At 41.9% G+C, this 18,728-nt stretch overlaps 1 protein-coding gene across 6 annotated transcripts in view; it reads right to left on the minus strand.

Moving 5' to 3' along the window:
- Tmtc1 (transmembrane O-mannosyltransferase targeting cadherins 1) overlaps positions 1–18,728 on the minus strand; it is a 215,059-nt gene that overhangs the window by 101,876 nt on the left and 94,455 nt on the right. For all 6 annotated transcript variants that reach the window (XM_039108900.2, XM_039108899.2, XM_063286870.1 and 3 more), the window contains 2 exons: positions 11,066–11,147; positions 10,434–10,537 (listed from right to left, as the gene is read on the minus strand). In XM_039108900.2, the coding sequence (XP_038964828.1) occupies positions 10,434–10,537; positions 11,066–11,147 (186 nt within the window). The remainder of the gene's footprint in view (positions 1–10,433; positions 10,538–11,065; positions 11,148–18,728) is intronic.

An 18,728-nucleotide genomic window follows, 5' to 3' on the forward strand; every position in this document is an offset into this window, starting at 1 on the left:
TCTAAAAACACATGCATTCCCATACTCTCATAGGCATATATGTGACACATATACACATGTGCACACATGTCTATGTTAAACAAACAAGCCCAGAATTACCATTCTTCAAGACCTAAGGGCTTTAACTTCAGCGGATGACGAAGGCTAAGGCATTGGTCTCAAGTGCTATACGGTACAGGTTCCTAATTAACTGCCAGCAAACAGATAAAGCCAACATATTCATACAAATCCAATGGACTGAGAATCTACTCTTATTGTCAATGGTTACTGAGTAAAATCTGTTTTTACCACTTGAAGTGATGGACAACCTAGTTACATTTATAACGTTCCATATTCAATTAAATAGAAACAGGTTACACCTTATCTCCAAGGACTATATAATACAATAATGTAAATTATATAGTGTGAAAGGACAGGAAAAGTGAGAAGAGTGCTAAGAATACAGGGTCTAAAGAGAAGCCATCCCCACAGGAGGATTCTTACATTGGCACAGGGGCCAGAACAGAATTTCTGTGTAACCTTTTGTGACAGTTAATCAGATGATCATCTTGACAGAATTTAGAATCACCTGGGAGTCATGTTTGTGGATGTGTCTGCGAGAACATAACAGAGGGACTGAAATGAGATGATAAAACGCATCTTGAATTTAGGAAGCACCATTCTCTGGGCTGGGGAACTAGCCTGACCAGCCATAGCTCTCTTTGATTCCTGATTGTGGTAACGTATTTATCAGCTGCCTAATGATCCTGCTACCATTCTTTCCCAACATGCTAGAGTATACCCGCAGTGTGAACCAAAATAAACCCTACTTGTTTCCTAAGTTTTTCTTGTTCAGTACTTTCCTTACAGTAAGAGGAGAAATAGCTAACACAAGTCCCATGGCTGAGTATTAATTTAGCCTGAAACCCATCATTATGAGGTTGAGTTACTCCAGGCTTTAGACAATCCAAGCTGATCTCTTCCATCACCTCCTCTCCCTCCAACTTTGCAGTGAGGAATCACCATGTCAGTGAGGAAGACTACTCTGCTGACTCTCAGACTCCAACACAGAAACAGGTAGGAGTGGGATTGCCTCAATGGTGTTTTCCACCACTCTCATTGCTTAAAATTCTTAATAAAATGCTAATGAATAATTAGTAAATAAGGACCAACTCCTTTCTGGTCTTGGATTTATGTGCTGTCACCTGCCACCTCACAGCAAACCAATGGCATTACTGTGGGCTGCTTTTCACACATAGGAGATGCCCCTCCCTTCAGTTCGGTGGAAAATCTCTGCACGGCTTGACTGGTGGATGCTGAGCCACACACTTCATAGACAAGGCAGTTGTCATTCACACCCCTCTTAAAATTACTTAAAATATTTTCTTCTTGAAATAAATGACCCAGCAGAGGCTGGGGTGGGGAGATAGCCATGAGTCAGAGGCTAGGCTAGAGTCCTACTGAGAACAAATCAGGTACACAGAGCTCATTAATTTATTTCAATGTCATAAAAAGAGACAGAAAACTTAATATGCTTGTTAGACATACACACTATGATGAAATTGTTTTGTCCTTGAATTTGAACCAGTTCTAAAGCCAACTGCTACTACAGAATATATCCAAGAACCAAGCAGAATATGTTCCATGACCAGGAACACAATGTCCAGGATGTGGGAGAAATCATTGAACCAATGAGCTAGGTTCTTAAACAAGCACGTGGTAATGTAGGATATTAAGTTAAGAATGGCCTAAGAGACATAGCACAGGGTGTACTCTATTTAGATACTGGGATGGTTATGCTGATTGTCAATTTGACAGGACCTAAAAATCACCTAGGAGACAGGCCTCTAGGCATATCTGTGAGGAATTATTTAGATTATGTTAGCCCTTTGGTGTACCTTATGAGATTATCCTAATGAGGTTAACCAAAGTGGGAAGACCCAACCTAATAGCAGGTGTCAGCATTTCCTGAGCCTCAGTCCTGGACTAAATAAAAAGGAGAATTTTAGCTGAGCAGTAATGTTCAGCTCTCTGCCTCGAGTCTGATCAGCTGCCTTTAGCTCCTGCTGTCATTTCTCCCTCAGTGTAATGAGCTGTCCCCAGAAGCTCTGAGATAAAATAAACTCCCCCTTAAGTTGTTTTTGTTAGGGAATTTTATCACAGCGCATGGAAAAGTAACAAGAAAGAGGCTAATTCGAGGAAACCACTATTAAACTAAACAACAATTACATAGTTGGAAAAATGTAATATGAATGGATAAGAGAGCTGGATACAGACACTCATGATGTAAAACCACCATGTGAAATCAACTTAATATCAACACTGTGATTTACGATTTGCTTCAAAATAACTGACCAGGCATAGAGGGGAAAAGGAGAGGAGGCGTATGAATGAAACAGATGGCTGAGGATTGTGAGTGCTGAAACCAAATGAGGGTGTGGGTCTGCATATGCCACCTTCTCTACTCTTTCGTGATAAAACCTTGAATAGAAGAGAGCGACAAGTCTGCTCTAACATCTTACTTCTATAGCTACCTCTGGCCATGGACTCTCTGCTCTCATGCAGGGTTGTGTGCAGCCCCTTGCTCTGCTCTGCCCTCCAAGTTTCCCTTCCCTGCTTGTTTTCTGGAACTGCAATGTTGTACCAACTAACAGAAAATTAAGATGCATGGGTTTTTTTTAAGTTACAATTTCAATGAAAACAGAGTAAATCACAGACCAAACACAGTCACTGCTCTCTAGTTTGTATGTCTGATCACGCAGCTAGCTAGCAAACTCTTTAAGTGGTTTCTGAGATATGGACATAGCAGTGGAAAAATGCTCTGCAAATATAAGCAACAAAGAGGCCATTTGGAATCACTCCAAAACCCAATTATCTTTTAGGGAGGGCTACTTGAGCTAACTGTGATCAACAATTACAGGGTTTCTTTTTAACTCCTTCTCTATGAATTACATTCAAACTGCAAAAAGTTCAGAAATAAGATAGCCTGTGCAATATTTCTGCCCTGCCGGTTTCCTTCCTTTTTCTTTTTTAAAGTAAGAGCAAAAACAAAATGAATTATTTACCACCTTTCTACAAATCCTGTTAACAGGAGGGGAAACAATAAAACATCTTGCCAACAAAACAGAATGTACAACACAGAGATTTGGAAATTCAATGTAAACGATTTAGTGATTCATTTTTATTGAAAACCTGGAAATGACTGAAGGAGATTTATAACTAGATATGGCAGCTCTTGCTTATAACCCCAGAACTTGGGAGGCTGAGGCAGAAGGATCACAGCAAGTTTACAGCCTGTGCTATTGTCATGGATAGTCTAATTCTACAGTTATCTGAAAAGGAGAAGCCGCAACTGAGGAGCTGCCCAGATCAGGCTGGTCTGTGAGCATAACCTGCGGGACGGTCTTGTCTACTGATTACGATATAAGTGGACCCAGCCCGCTGTGAGCATCAGACCAGCCAGGGCTAGAGTGAGAGGCCCTGTCTCAAAAAACAGAATGACAAAAAAATACCATTACAGAAATACACAGAAAGGATGAGCTTCTTGGGATACAGCCCTACCAAACAGCCCCAAATGAAACTGTGTGACCCTGGAAACCATTTTTGTGAGGAAAAAACAGAGTGTTTTAAAGGCAGAAGTACACATGGACGTATGTGAGACTTTGAGTGAACCTACTGGCTAAGGAGAAGGATGAACGCAACACACTTCCTTGACTGGGGCACAGGAACAAAACTGTACACAAGCAGTAGTTCTTGTTTGTGTTTCGTAAAGAATGTGTTGCTGGAATTCTCATCCTCTTCACCTATGGAACTTCATCCATTCTCACTGCTAAACAACCTCCCTCCAACTGATGCAATTTGCCGTAAGTGGACATCTGGACTGTCTCTGTCTTGACTCTTAAGGATATTACTGCTATGAGCTCTGTTGAAATTTGATGTTAACATCACCTAACCATTGGACATTTGGCCCTGTGGACTCTACTTGGACCCACCAGGTTTAGGGACTAAGACTGTGGGTTTTGATGGTCTTTTCTGCTCCTCTACAGTAGCTGCTTACTTACCTCCCAGTCAACCTCCCAGTTCCCAAACCATTCCACTCTTGCTTCAGTAGACATCTCCAGGCTCTTCTGCCCTAGGAATGACAGGGCTATGAAGACAGTCTACTCAGTATCATCTCCAGGACCAAGAACAGCCCGAAGACATCACTTCCTACACTGTCCTTCTCAATCGGCAGGAAGCTTTCTCTTGAATCCAGCCAGTATTAACTCATTCTGTGTGCATCTAGATGCTGAAGGTGATAAGCTCTGGCCCGACTCTCCATAAAGGTGTTTACATTGCATTACTGGTAAGAAGACAGGCATGGGTTATGTGGTTGAAGGACAGTATTTTAATATCAAATTTAAATCGAAGGGGCAGGGGGATAGCTGGTACTTAGACTCAACAGCTGATGCTGTGGGTTAACAGAATGGATGAGGTCTGTGAAGATAGCGACAGGCTTAAGGGTTCTGTTCTCATGGTTCATGCTACTGAAAACATTCACTAACAGTAAAATATAGTGGAAGAGTTGTTTCTACAAAACCTAGACCTGAAACTGAATAAAACAAGTCTTTTAACTGTGCTATCAATCATCATCTTATAAGCAGACACCACCTTGGGCTCCATCAGGCATTTCTGACAGGTAGCTCTCCAAAGCTCACTGAAAACACTGCACTACTTCCAGCCTTCCAGCAGTTGTTGGGGCAAATGGCTTCTGGTGTGGGCAGAGGTGATGGTCTCTGAAAGCTGAAACAGGAGCAGTCGGTAGACTGAACACTTGACAGTGTTACAGAATCACCAACTCTGGGGTGGCAAGTGTCATGAACATGTTGTAGTGGTTTTTTTCTTTAGATAGAAATGATGATGACTGTGTTGATATTCTATCCATGACAACTTTCAAAACAGCACATCATTAGGTCAGGGACAAAGAGAGAGACTAGATGTGGGTGAGCAGCAACAACACAGCACTGTGCATCCTTGAATGTTGAAAACAAGTCATAAACTATCTTGTTACAAGGGAGCATCTCATTTTATTTCCACCCACTTTTGTGATATGAACTTGAAAGCTTTATTGTGAGAGGTGTGAGCCCCACCAGCTTCCTCTTCTTCGCCGAATCAGCTGTTCCAGCTGGCACAACTATAAAATGCAAGCCATTCACAGCCCAGAGCTGTGAAGGCAGCAGGATCCATAGCCTAGTCCTACCTTGTGATATGCAGATGGAATCAGAGATAATTATATTGCCTGTACATCTTGGGACTATCAGGAATATATTAGGAAAATAAACAGAAGTGGGGGAAGGTAGAGATAAGCAAAGAACTGAGGCAAGAGTCAGTAGGTAGGTACATAGATTTAAAAGTCCATGGAATGGCCAGGGCTTGGAGCCTTTAATCTAGCACTCAGGAAAAAAAGAAAAAAGAAAGAAAGAAAGGAAGGAAGGAAGGAAGGAGAGAGAGAGAGAGAGAGAGAGAGAGAGAGAGGGAGAGGGAGAGAGAGAGAGAGAGAGAGAGAGAGAGAGAGAGAGAGAAAGCAATCAATCAATCAAGCAAGAAAAAAAGAAAGAATAAAGCCAATGAAAGTTCTCCAGGGAAGAGCAGCTGCAAGAATCCATGTAGGATCATAACCTAGGTTACTTGTGTCATGAACCTGTAACAACACAGACCTGTTCTTTTGCCCCAAGATTTTGGTAAAGTTTAGGAACAAATGCCTTTTATGAATAGTATCTGTGAAGATATTAGCAAAAAAAAAAGATTTATGTCTGCTTACATAGTTGGCACAGGAGTCAAGGATTTTCTTGATTACCTCTTCTTGATGGGAGATGCCCATGAGAACAAGGCCCACTCGGGAAAGCTGGAGTTTCTAGTTCCAGGAGAAACACCTGTGACTTTTTTGTGTCTCCAAGAGGAAAACCTAGGATGGTGTTGCCTTTGCACAGTGATGGGCTTTCTGTATGCTCTCATGTGAGTCAGTACAAGGACTTTAACACAGGATCTCAAACCTTAAGAAATCTCCATTTTACAACAGGACATGAGGGTACAAGTCTTTAGTCCCAGTACTTGGAAGCAGGGGCAGAGGCAGACGGATCAAGTCCAAAGTCAGACTGGTCTACAGAGAAAGGTCTGGACCAGCCAAGAGTACATAGCGAAAACGTGTCTTAACAAACAAAAAACAAAAAATTCCTATCTGTAGAGTAAAGGGACACCAGCAAACAGTGCACAACAAGTGTCTCTAAAGGCAATGGGCAGTCATTGGGATTAGGAGGCTTTACAGTCATTGGGATTAAGAGGCTTTACAGTGGTCACAAAATGGAGGAGAGGACAGTGCAGAGCTGGAAAGCATGAACACAACTGAGGCACCAAGGAGGTGGATTTCAGGAGCTAAAGACACTCAGGCCAGGGAACGGTGGGGTTACAGGAAGGGGAAGGCGGCAAGAAGAATGCCAGGACCGCAGCAATGAACAGGAAGCTAAGTATCAGAAAACCATCAACCTCCCAAATACCAGGAACAACTGGGCACAGCGTGGAGCACCACAGTCTGGTGGTAACTGTGAGGAGACACACAGAGGCAAGTTGTAAAACAAGGGGCAGACCATGAGGCTATAATGGAGATAGATGGTCTCATCCAAGATTGAGCAAATGAACGATTGAGGAATTCTCCATTGAAATGATATAGGAGCATATCTGTGGGGCATTTTCTTGATTACTAATTGATATAGGGGATCTCACCCTGTAGTGGGCAGTACCATCTTTAGAAAAGTAAGCCTAGACTATATAAGACAGTAGGCTGAGCAAGCCAGGGGAGGCAAGCCAGTCGGAAGCATTTCTCCTTGGTATCTACTTCAAGCTACTGCCTTGAGTTCCTGCCTAGGCTTCCCTCATTGATGGACTGTAAACTCTAAGATGAAATAAATCATTCCTCCTGAGGCTGCTTTTGGTCATGGTGTTTTATCACAACAGTGGAGAAGCACACTAGAATACTACCTGAGGTGAAGGAAATCACACCTATCAGGTCTCCCTGTATTAGGTTCTAAGGCGAGAATTGTAGCACAGTCAGTAGCAATGACATGTACTATAGTGAGCCAGGGCCTGTGTCACAGCCAACAGCACCCTGGACTCTCCTGCCACGCTGTTATACTGTAGATATGTTTCTTCCCAGACTTCTCATGATCAAACATACCACGGTGACTTTATGTCTTAGTTCAGTTAAACAGGAAACAGCTGAACACATGGGAAACACATCTAAAGAGCCGCAAGGACTTTCAAAGACAGCATACAAACAGTAAGTACAGCCACTACTAAATGAGGAGAAACTGAAAAGTGTCATCTGATGGGAGAGTAACCTTTATATGTTTTAAAAAATGAGATGGCAGAAAAGATGACTGTGAAAGTCCTACAAAGTTTACCAATCCAGTACAGGAAGTGGCTATGGGCTGCCCCAGGCCAGGAAACTGCAACCACTGGAGACAAACGTACCAGGAGGGTGAGGTCAAGTGAGCTCATAAGGGCTGTGTCATGGTTTGAACTTGAAATGTTGCCCATGGGCTCACTGGTCCCCAGCCACTAGTGCTGATTTGAGAAGTTGTGGGACCAGTAAGAGGTGGTTGCTGGGGGTGAGCCTTTGCACCTCACAGCTCAGCCTGGCTTCTGGCCTCTTTCTCTGCTCCCTAGAACAGTTAGCTACCATTTGCTCCCAGAGCTGTGGATTCAGTTACCTGACCAAGCCATCCTCTGAAAGCATAAACCAAAATAAACCTTTCCTCCCTTAAGCTGTTTCCATCAGGATTTCTGGTCTCAATATCATGGGAAAAAAAAAAAAACTAATGTGGGGGATTTTGAAGTCTGAAACTCAAGAACAGAAATATATTATTTAAAATGAAGAATATAACCAGGCATAGTAATACAAGCTTATAATCTAAATACACGGGAAACCGAGGCAGGGGGATTGTTATGGGTTTGAGTATAGCCTAGGCTACTGAGTAAGCCCTGTTTCAAGACTCTAAAGGTGGAAGTGAAGGTAAGTAGCTGAGATACTCTATTCCATCACTTTGTTTAGACTGGACTAGCTGAATTAGATGGAAATGCCTACCAGACCTCACAGAAATCTACTTGTACCTTGGGAGTAACCGGCAAGACATGGAAAATATTTGCTCATTTGCCAGGAATTCCACCAGAAATTGTTGCCATTAGGCAACAACCAGAAGCAAAAGGCAGCCTTACCCTTTTGGTGACTAGGAAGGTATAGTAGTTAGGAAGGCCATGATCAGAGATCAAGTGTAGAATCCAGACACTAGGATCCTGAGCCAGACACTGGGGTTTGCTGGTAGCACAGGACATGAATGAAATAATCAGCTAGAGAGTTGAAAGCAGCATATTCTCTTTCCATGTCCCTGAAGCATTTGTTTTATCTCTCCACCCTAGCTCAGGTGCTGCTAAGTTCATGGAGTAGACCACATGTAACAATGAAGCTAAGAATAGCTGCTTCAGTTCATATACAAACAACTCAGTTGGAAATCACAAGGACAAATGACATCACCCTAGAGCTGAAATCACCCCACAATTAAAGGACATCACCTCCAAGTTGTGAGTGTGGTGGGTGTAGTGGTGTGGTGGGCATGGTGGGTTTGGTGGGTATGGTGCTTTGAATAAGAATGGCTCTCACAGACTCATAGATTTGAAAGCTTGGTCACCAAGGACTGGCACTATTAGGAGGTATGGCCTTGTTGAATTAGATGTACCTTTGTTGGAGGAAATGTGTCACTAGGAGTAGGCTTTGAGATCTCAGAAGCTCAGGCCAGACCCAGTGGCTCAATCTCTCTTCTAGCTGCATGCCCATCATGCAGAGTTGTAGAACTCTCAGCTGCCTTCCCAGCACCATGTCTGCCTGCTTGCCATCATGCTACCTACCATGATCACAATGGGACTAAACCTCTGAACATATAAGGAAGCCCTAACTAAATACTTTCCTTTATAAGAGTTGCTGTGGTCATGGTGTCTCCTCATAGCAATAGTAACCCTAAGTAAGAGAGAGGGCTCACCAAACAGAGACAAGATCTGATGTCCTGTTTCCTTTTAAAGATAAAAGGTAGCTGTTGGACCAGAACCCTTCATCCATGAACTGCCACATAAAAATACCTAGACAAAGAGCCTGGAGCCTGAATGTTAGTGACGGAGGTCTAAAAAGGACAGGCAACAGTAACAGGGAGCAGAATTTGAGATGTCAAGCTTAAGACTGAACAACACTTTGAAATGTATGAACTAACAACATCACCAAGTTTTTATATTACTTAAGAGCTAAACTAACCATTTAGGAAATGGTACTAAAGATCATGTCCATAACAAACAGGTGTCAAAAATGAAAGCAATTTCAACAGAATATTTATTATAAAAATATGTCAGATTGGGAAGATACTGTTTTTGAATGCTAAAATAAAGGTTTACATGAGAAAAGAGAGCAGAGCAGACTGTGTGGTTCAAGGGAAGGCTGGCTTGCACCAACCTGACCATCAGTATCAAAAGATAAAATATACAGATAAATATTTAAAAAGAAAAAGAAAATCTCACAAAACATAAGAAACACCATACAGGCAAAAACAAGTAATGACGTATATTAAAACATGTACACTAAACTGACTGGGCATATAAAGACTGATGCCTGACATAAGACTGGGGTCAAAATTCTATAATCTTTAAGGAATACCAATAAGCCCAACCATAAATCATCTACTCATCAAGTTCAGTTTTAAGATTTGTCATAAGCTGAGGGTGGTGGCACTTGTCTCTCATCCTAGCATCTGGGAGGCTGAGGCAGGAGATCTTAAGTTCAAGTGAGACCCTATCTGGAAACAAAAGGTCTGCCATGTTTTATATTACATTACAAAAATATATTCACCTAAATAGTAAAGGTTACTTCCATAAAATTATCATTTTAATGATATAACATCATAAGATATTTATAGCATATATGTCTATGGAAATAATAAAACATGATATCTTCATGTTTAAAACACCACAGAGACTATAATCTGAAGCTATTTAAATTTGTAAACGTGATCATATCTTAAAGCAGTGCACAACAGCAGACTCAATGTACCAGGATCATTCATCAACATCACTTCCTAATTCCACATCTCCAGAACTTCTGAGGATGTAAAAGGCACAGTTACCACTCTTTGCAAATACCACTCCTTTCTGCTAGTTGTTCTGAGCCTTCCTTGGTTTTAGGTTATGCTGTCTAACCAATCTCTGCACACATCTCTGTGCTGTGCTCTGTAATGCTTGTTTTAAAAGCCACCCAAAAGATATGTACACAAATGCATTTGCAATGCATGAGACCTGTTATTTTGTACAAATGATTCATGGTAATAAAAATATCCAACAACACTAAGTACCAAATAAAGTTTACAGAAGGTGCATGCACTGACCTGGTAAGGATGTACGGCGAGAATGAAGCTGGGTTGTCCTGCTCTGAGAAGAGGGGCATAGTTCCTCCCATTATCCACAGGCGGAAATACAAAATGACAGTCACCTTGGAGGAATGAGAAGACCTGGTGAAATGTCCACTCATACCTCTTCCATTTTTGTTCAAGCATTCTGATCATCTATGAAAAGTGGAGTCAACTGTCCTCTACCTTACAGATGATGGATAACCCTGCCTGTATAGGCCTGACCCCAAACCACAATACAGGAAACCATCCAGCTGAGCTTTCAAACAAAAACTGCCTGGACAAGCAGTAGGTGCTGTATCTATGCCTCTGGGTACCACCAGACTGTATGCTGTGTGTAGCAGTAGATAACTAATACAGCCAGGTCACTTTGGAAACTCTCTGGAAGGACTCTAACCCCTGTGTCGTTCACACTATGCCACTGGGTTCCCATGTGTGCTTTCATATGTACCTCTGTTCAACAGTAACATTTACCACCTGCAAACCTTCGTTACGAGATGATAATGGCAGTGAGTTTATTAAATAATCTAGAGCATATCTCTGAGTTGAAACACTCCCGAAATGAAAACAACCTTTACTAGCTACATTTGAAATACATATTATATACTTACATAACTGATAACCAGAATGGCCCGCTTTAAAAACGGTCTCAGGGTAAGCAGGAAGCTTCTGTTGCTGTTTCCTGTTAGACACCTGAAAGAGGAAAGGAAAGATGAGCCTCCTAAGAGCAACCTTCTATAGCACAATGTTCCCCTCTGTGAAGATACTGAGCTCTGGGAAAACACTGAGGACCTGACTTTGGAGCCAGGGCATATGGCTTTCAACACCCCATTCTGCCGCATGCAGTTTGAGAAGTGGAAACTGTAAAACCATCTTTTATTTGCCTGACATAATTGTCATCTCTGAGGCTTACTGCCTGTCTGTTAACCTAGGCCTAGTCCTGGAAGCTCTAGACTCTGTATAATCTTATCTAGGCTAAGAATGTTTTCAGCCTCTAAGACTTATTGCTGAGTAAGCTCACCTTTTCTAGTTCTTTCTAAACTCTGGCTGGCTGGTTCAACTCAGCCACTTTGGCTCAAACTCCTGATTCAATCTGGCTTCTCTCTTGGTCTCTGACTTTTTGCTCTGATTGGCTTCAAACTAACTGGCAATCTGTTCTAATCTTCTGGTTCCTTCTCATTCTCTGGCCTATTCTGTCCTCACCTGTGTCTATCTTGTTCTCTCTGAAACCTATCTCTGTAAAACTCTCCTAGTAAAGCTGCCTCCTTTCTCTCTGCACTGCTCTCTTAAGTATCTTCCCTTTCCTCTCTTTCTTCTCATGAAAGTTGGACATATCCTACTCTGTCAAATCTTTCTGTGCTTTGGCACTTTGTCTGCCACTTAGACATCACTTTCAAACATGGGAGACTCCTTTTACAAGCTAACTTTATCTTCATTGTTTGGGATTGAAGACCTGTGCCTAGGGTGTGCCTGTATTCCAGCCAGAGGGATTAAATGTGTGTGCTAAGAGCTGAACCACACTACTACTACAACTGTGTAGTGGGTTGATCTGATATTACTTGTATTCAAATGTCAAATTCTATACCCCAAGACCTGGTTGCTCCAAGATGAGCAAATCCTTACATATAGCAACGTTTGTTGTATAAATCTTGCCCCCCAAGTTACCTATTTACAAAGATGGGCAGAAGAGAAGTAGGCAGGGCTTCAGTTCCTGGGCTTGGGGACTGAGGCAGATACCATAAGGAAAGAAGATGAGGAGGGAGGAGGAAAAAGGCTTCACAGGGTAGGTGGATCCTATGTGCATGGCCATGAGGGCCAGCCAGTTATAGTAGAAATGTCCCAGGTAGAATATGGCAAGTGGTATCTCAGGATTACTAACAGGAGAGTAGACAAAATAGCTTAGAGTGTTAATATCTGCCCAGCTCTAGTGTTTTAGTATTAAGGCTTGTTATAAACATAAAGGGCTTGCCTCTTTTATTTGGGAACTAAATGATCTAAGGTGGAATAGAAACCTTCAAATAATATTTACCACAACACACCTAGACAGGTTTTTTCAGTAAATTACACAGTCTCAGGGTTCACAGTGAGATTGAATATCCTACAACAGGAAACAGCTTTCCTCATCTCTCAAAATAGATTACATCTATTTTGCTCATTTAAAAGGTAATAATATGTACTTTCTGGGAACACTGTAAGAAATAAGTGAGATGATAAATAAAACAGGATGCAGTCTTGTTAAATAATAAATATTGCCATCCCATCTGTCCCTGACACACCTATACACTCTGATAACAGGAGTTTACTTTTACCTCTCTATATAATTTGAGCGTACAATATCTTCAACTCACAAAAGATCTCACAATTGTCCCTGTAGAACAAGGATGCCAAGATTATGTGAATGTAAAACACATGGAGCTTCTGGGGCGGATCAAAGACCTCTGATATACACTGAAGATTTTTCTCACTTGCTTACTGGCCTCTGTTCTGGGAAACAAATTAGATTTCAGGACTATCAGCTTCAAGAAGGTCAGAGATTAGTGGAGAGCCTGCATCTGCCATGGTCCCCACTGGTTCAAAGTAGAAGCTGCAGCTTTGTGAATGGACTGGCTGGCTTCTGAGGTTAACAAGCCCCCTGTGAAAACATAAAGGGTCCATATCCCCTCCATGGGAGCTTGCACACTTTAGTCAAGCAGAGAAAAGAAGCTGAACTCAATCACATAATCCCACTGGCATTCCCCTGTGCCTTATGCTCCCCAATGCTTTTCATTCAGTTCTTTCACTTCTTTAAATCCGTTTCTCCCCTCAAAGGATTTTCCTCTTAAAATTTGCATTTGAATAATGGCTCTCTGCTGGAGAGAAACTTTGGCCCAGACACTGCTTTTCAGTAACACCTGAGCGGGTCAGAATCCTGCTGAGACAGGTCCAGCCTGTGCTGGCTCAAGGAAGATGTGTGGCCACTGTTGTGCAGCACACGTTCTGTAACTGCAGGAAAGAGGCATCTTCACTCAAATACAGGCCTCTCCCTTCCTTCTTTTATGTCTCTTCTTCTGTGTTCCCCTTTCTCCACTCAGATCTTTTCCTCCATGCTCCCTTTCTTCCCTTTCAGGTTCATAAAAATTTCTTAAGTGACGAATACTCAGAACTGGCAACCCAAGTGCTTGATGATTAGAGAAAACGAACAGGTATGAAGCCATCAAATAGAGTTCGCTGCTTACAAGTTCTAGACAGGTCCATCTTCTAGAGCTGCTTCTGAGTCCTTCCTTCTCTTCTGGGACCCTAGCAGAGAGTAAGGCATGGGGCCAGGCCAGGAACACTGTGGCTGCCTTAACGCTGCACAGCAGCTGCTCCTGACTGGGGACTGAAGAGTCTGGAGTGGTACAGGCGCGTGCGTGCGTGCGTGCGTGCATTTGCTTTTACTGAGGCAGTCCTCGGCTCCTGTGTTTCGGCAGCTGGGCTGTTATTCCACAGCAGTAGCACAGAGCAGCATGTGCATCCCTTTCTGGGCTCTGCCACCTCATGACTGTCATTTTCAGGTAAACCAAACCAAGACCAGGCCTTGGCACTTCTGTTTTTTCAAGGATGCGGGGTAACTCACAGCAGACAAGTCAAGGAAACAGACAGGGGCTAGGAATGATGCTGAGGAGGGCAAGAGTGAGAATGTAACTGAACTTCCCAGGCGATTGCACTTGGAGTCCCTTCCATTTGCAATCTTCTGGGAAGTTCAGTTACATTCTCACTCTTGGGTTGCCAGCAATACATTTCTCCAGCCCTCTCTGTGGCTTGTTTAACGGTGGAAAAAATGAGAAGTGGCTTTCCTTTCTGCAGAACAAGCCACAGAGTTTAGGGGTTTTCTTGAGGTTACACTGAGACAATGCTGCCATACATCATTTCTGATGGTTTACTACGATGGATATTTTAGTAACCATATTTATAACATGTCTTCTAGTTCAGACATTCTTGGTGAAATTCTATTTCCACAAAAAGGAAATAGAATAGGGTAAGGGTACCAAATGATTTACTCTCAAAATATAGCATTCCAAACTCACGAAAGCCTGAAATGGCACAGAGATTCTTGGTGGAAAATCAAGATGTCAAGATTTCTATTTTAAGGTGTGGACCACAGTAATGACAAAAATGAGACATACAACACAGTGCTATTTCTGGAGAAGCGTTGAATAGGTGGGAGTCTGATGTGCTCTGTTCTCTATATTCCCTCCTCCACTCTTGTGATTTCCCCATTGATCTACTTCTTATCGCCTGAACAATGACCAAGAGAAAAACGCAGCATTAGTAATACTCACAACTAACAGTACATGCCAGACATGTACTTTTACAGCTTGTATGCTATTTACAATGATTCCATGAGACCAAAAAATTAGAATTTTTAAACCTGATTTCTCAGTGATTCATTTCAATCATAAAAACATGCTACTACTAATACTTTATTAACTTACTTGTGTGTTTGCTTACTTTTGAGACAGGATGTCACTAAGTTGTCCGTTGTGCTGGCCTGGTTCTCAGTACGTAGCCCAGGCTGTCCTCAAACTCATGGCCATCCTCCTACCCCAGCCTCCATCATACTAAGATTATAGATGAATGCCACCAAGCCTGGCTATATAACCTAATTCTCCCTAAAATTTGCACATTCCTTACAAAGCTACAGAAAGTATCACCACCACCAAAATCCAAGCTACCATGGAAGCACTATACTCAGAACTATGGATCAAGGCTTCTGTCCTTTTTGTGTTCATGGCTTAGATTAAGTTTACAGGATCCCTGTTTCCTCCTTTATCAAAAAAAAAAAAAAAAAAAAAAAAGCTAAATAGTTTCAGGGTTCCTAAAAGATTGTAGTTTTTGGATGTCTTCATCAACTAATGACATCATAAACTCATAAACCACCATAAAAACAAAAACAAAAACCCACAAAATAACCAATCAAGAAAAAAGGATTCCATGGCACCCATGAAGAAAACACTAGTAGATACTCTACTTTGAAGAGATAACTAGAATGTTCAGTTATAGGCAATGATTTAGCCCCAGCCTGGGAGACTATTATTGACAAATGAAGCATTTTAACCACCTTTAATTTCTGCCAAATAAAAACAAAAGATGAAGATTATATCTGAAGTGATTTCCCTAATCGATGCTCCACCCACATTCCAGGTCTCCTGTTATATGAAGCAGCTACCTTTGAAGGCAAACAAGAACATCACTGCATGTCCAGGACACCCTTTCCTTTCCTTTCAGCTAAAACTACAAGTGAAAGCTGAGCATGCTCAGAAATGCTTGTCTGCCATTCTCCAGGACCTTGAGCTTAGCATGGTCAAAAAATGTCTCTGCAGTCCTTTCTTAATTATGAGCTTAAACTGAGCACGTTCAGGGATATGTTCGCTTCTGTGTGAACATGTACGTGTACAAGCTCCTGATGAGAGCCCCATGCTTCCCATTGAGAGAGTGTGCTGCTTTGTAAGTGGTTCCTTTGCTTCCCTGGCCTGCAGCACACAATGATCTTCCACCTTTTATTTAACAGCCGTGCTCCTTTTGGCTTTGTGCTTACTGAGACTCAGACCCACTGTGTTCAGTTACACACCCACAGTTGTGTTAATTACTCGGTGTTAAAACTGAAACTCATCCTTCAGTTAGTCAGCCCTCAAATTCTGGGGAGAGACTTTAGCTGAGACCAGAATGATGATGACACAAAATCACCTACCCATAGTCTTGAGTGATACAGAATATGTGCTATTCTGAGTCACCAACCTTCATTAACACAGTTTCCATGTTAGTAGACATTAACAAGGATGATAATTCTTTAGTAAGACTAGAGTCAGAACTTTCTTCTATGTCCATCTGAGTACTGTTTTATAAACTCCATTTTCAGCAAGCATCCTGCTTTGTCAGTTTTCCAAGATCTCTATCTCTGTTATCTGGTTAGTTTTTATTGTCAACTGAGGGAACCTTGGTGGAGGGAACCTAAGTTAGGGAAGCACCTTCATTAGATTAGTCTATGAGAATGTCTGTGAGGCATTTTCTTAATTATTGATGTGAGAGAGCACATTCCACTGTGGGTGGTGTCATTACTAGACAGGTAGTCCTAGAAAGCATAAGAAAGATAGTTAAGAAAGCCATAAGAGCAAGCCAGTGAGCAGCATTCTCCATGGTCTCTGATTCAGTTCCTGCCTCCAGGTTTCTGCTCTGGTTTTCCTAATGATGGACTCTAAGGTATAAGCTAAATATACCCTTCCCTCCTCAATTAGGTTTTGGTCAGTGTTTTTACCATAGCAACAGGAAGCTGAACTAGAGCACTCTGGGTATTTTTACTTACCCTTGTAACCTGGTGGTTCTTCATTCTCTACCAGGTGATACTTGGATACCCTGGCCAGTCTTTAGCCACAGCCCACATTTCATTTAGACAGAATTCTTTATCCACGAGGTTTTCTTACAGGGATTTTCTAACCCCCGCCCTCACTACAAGCTCTGCTCTTGGCTATAAATTTCCACTCACAGCTATACTCAAGGTTAAACTCAAACTCTCTTTGCTACTACAAAATGCCTTTGCAGCAATTTCTGAACATATCTCAACAGACCTGCCTGACCTTGAAGAAAGTCTTCCTTCTCATGCTTCACAAGTATTATGTGAATAGATTTTCTTTCACACACATTTCAAGATCAATAAAGCCTAGTAACCCAAGAAGAAGTCTAAAAGGTCTTCCTTTTCCACCTCTCAACCTCTTTTGTGTTTTTCTTATTCTCCAGCACTAGACTGGAGTATGAAGTGTTTTGATTTGGGATGCGACAGCAGGTTGAAGGATGACAAGTATCTGAATAGCGTGGTTTCCCCTTTAAAATATGCTGATGACTAAAATGGACATTGTATTAGATCCACCAGCTTTTCTCATAATCTGTATATCACATAATTTTTGCCTAAGTGTCAGCTACAGATGGTGAAACCAGCTGTGTAGTGGTTTGAATAAAAATGGCCCCCATAAGTCCATAGGGAGTACACTCTTAAGAGGTGTGGCCTTGTTGGAGTAGGTGTGGCTTTGTGGAGAAAGTGTCAATAAGGTGAAGGCTTAGAGGCTCAAGCCAGGTCTAGTGTGGCATTTACTTCCTGCTGCCTGCTGATTCAGATGTAGAACCTTGAGCTACCCTCTCCAGAACCAAGTCTGCCTGCATGCCATGATGCTTCCCACCATGATGATAATGGACTAAACTTCTGAACTGTAAGGCAGCCCCAATTAATGGTTTCCTTTATAAGAGCTGCCGTGGCCATGGAGTCTCTTCACTGAAGCAAAACCCTAAAACAAGCAGCTAAATGTCACTGTTCAGCCGTACACCAACACCAATCAGTTATATACAACTATCAGAAATACCTCCAGAATACCAACCACACTAACTTAACCTCCTTTTCACATTCAAAATAATAAGGGACGTCGGTGAAGAATTACATACTCTGAGGGCAGAAAGAAGTTAAATTCAGATCTTTTGGGATAACAATCCCAAAACAGTTTTCCTTGAAAGAAAAAAAATGTTTTCTCACTTTTCTAAAATATAGCAAAGACATAGTTTACATTTGAAATGATTATAAGCTAACCATAACCTAAAATCAGAGCCTTCTTTAATGCACTGCCTTGAACCCAGAAGTTCCTTCTCTTCACTGTGTCAGCAGCAAAGCCTCTCCACAGAGGGTCTTATTTGGATGTTGCCTTTCCTTGTCCCATGGTTCTGATGGGAGGTGGGAGCTGTTCTGAGAATCCAGTGGTACATTTCTAAGTTCAGCCCCTTCAGAAATCTAAATCCACCTTCCATGTTTCTTCTGAAACTTCAAACCCTTAAAATTTCCTCTTATTTATAAAGAAACCTTTGCTTAGATGGCCACACAGAACAGTAGAAATAAGACTGAGAGACCACAGGGGAGAACGATTTTCTGTTCTCTTTACCATTTAGAAAACCAAAAGCTGAAACTACAAGGGAACAAAACACTCAGGTAGTTTTACAGTTTTACAAAGTTCAGGCTGTACAAGTATGAAGACCTGAGAGCAGTTTGTAGTGTAGTAACACTAGTGTGTATTCCCAGTGTTGGGGCGTCAGAGACAGAAGTTCTAGGGCTCACTGGCCAGAGTCTAACAAAAGAGACAAGCTTCAGGTTCAGTGAGAGACACTGACTTATCCATACACATGTGTATACATGTTCATGCATGGATGGACACGCATGCACGCACACAAGCATGCACGCACGCATGCACATGGGTTAGGGTTAGGGTTAGGATAAAGGGA

The sequence above is a fragment of the Rattus norvegicus genome, chromosome 4 (assembly GCF_036323735.1).
Source record: "Rattus norvegicus strain BN/NHsdMcwi chromosome 4, GRCr8, whole genome shotgun sequence".
Classification (NCBI taxonomy): Eukaryota; Metazoa; Chordata; class Mammalia; order Rodentia; family Muridae; genus Rattus; species Rattus norvegicus.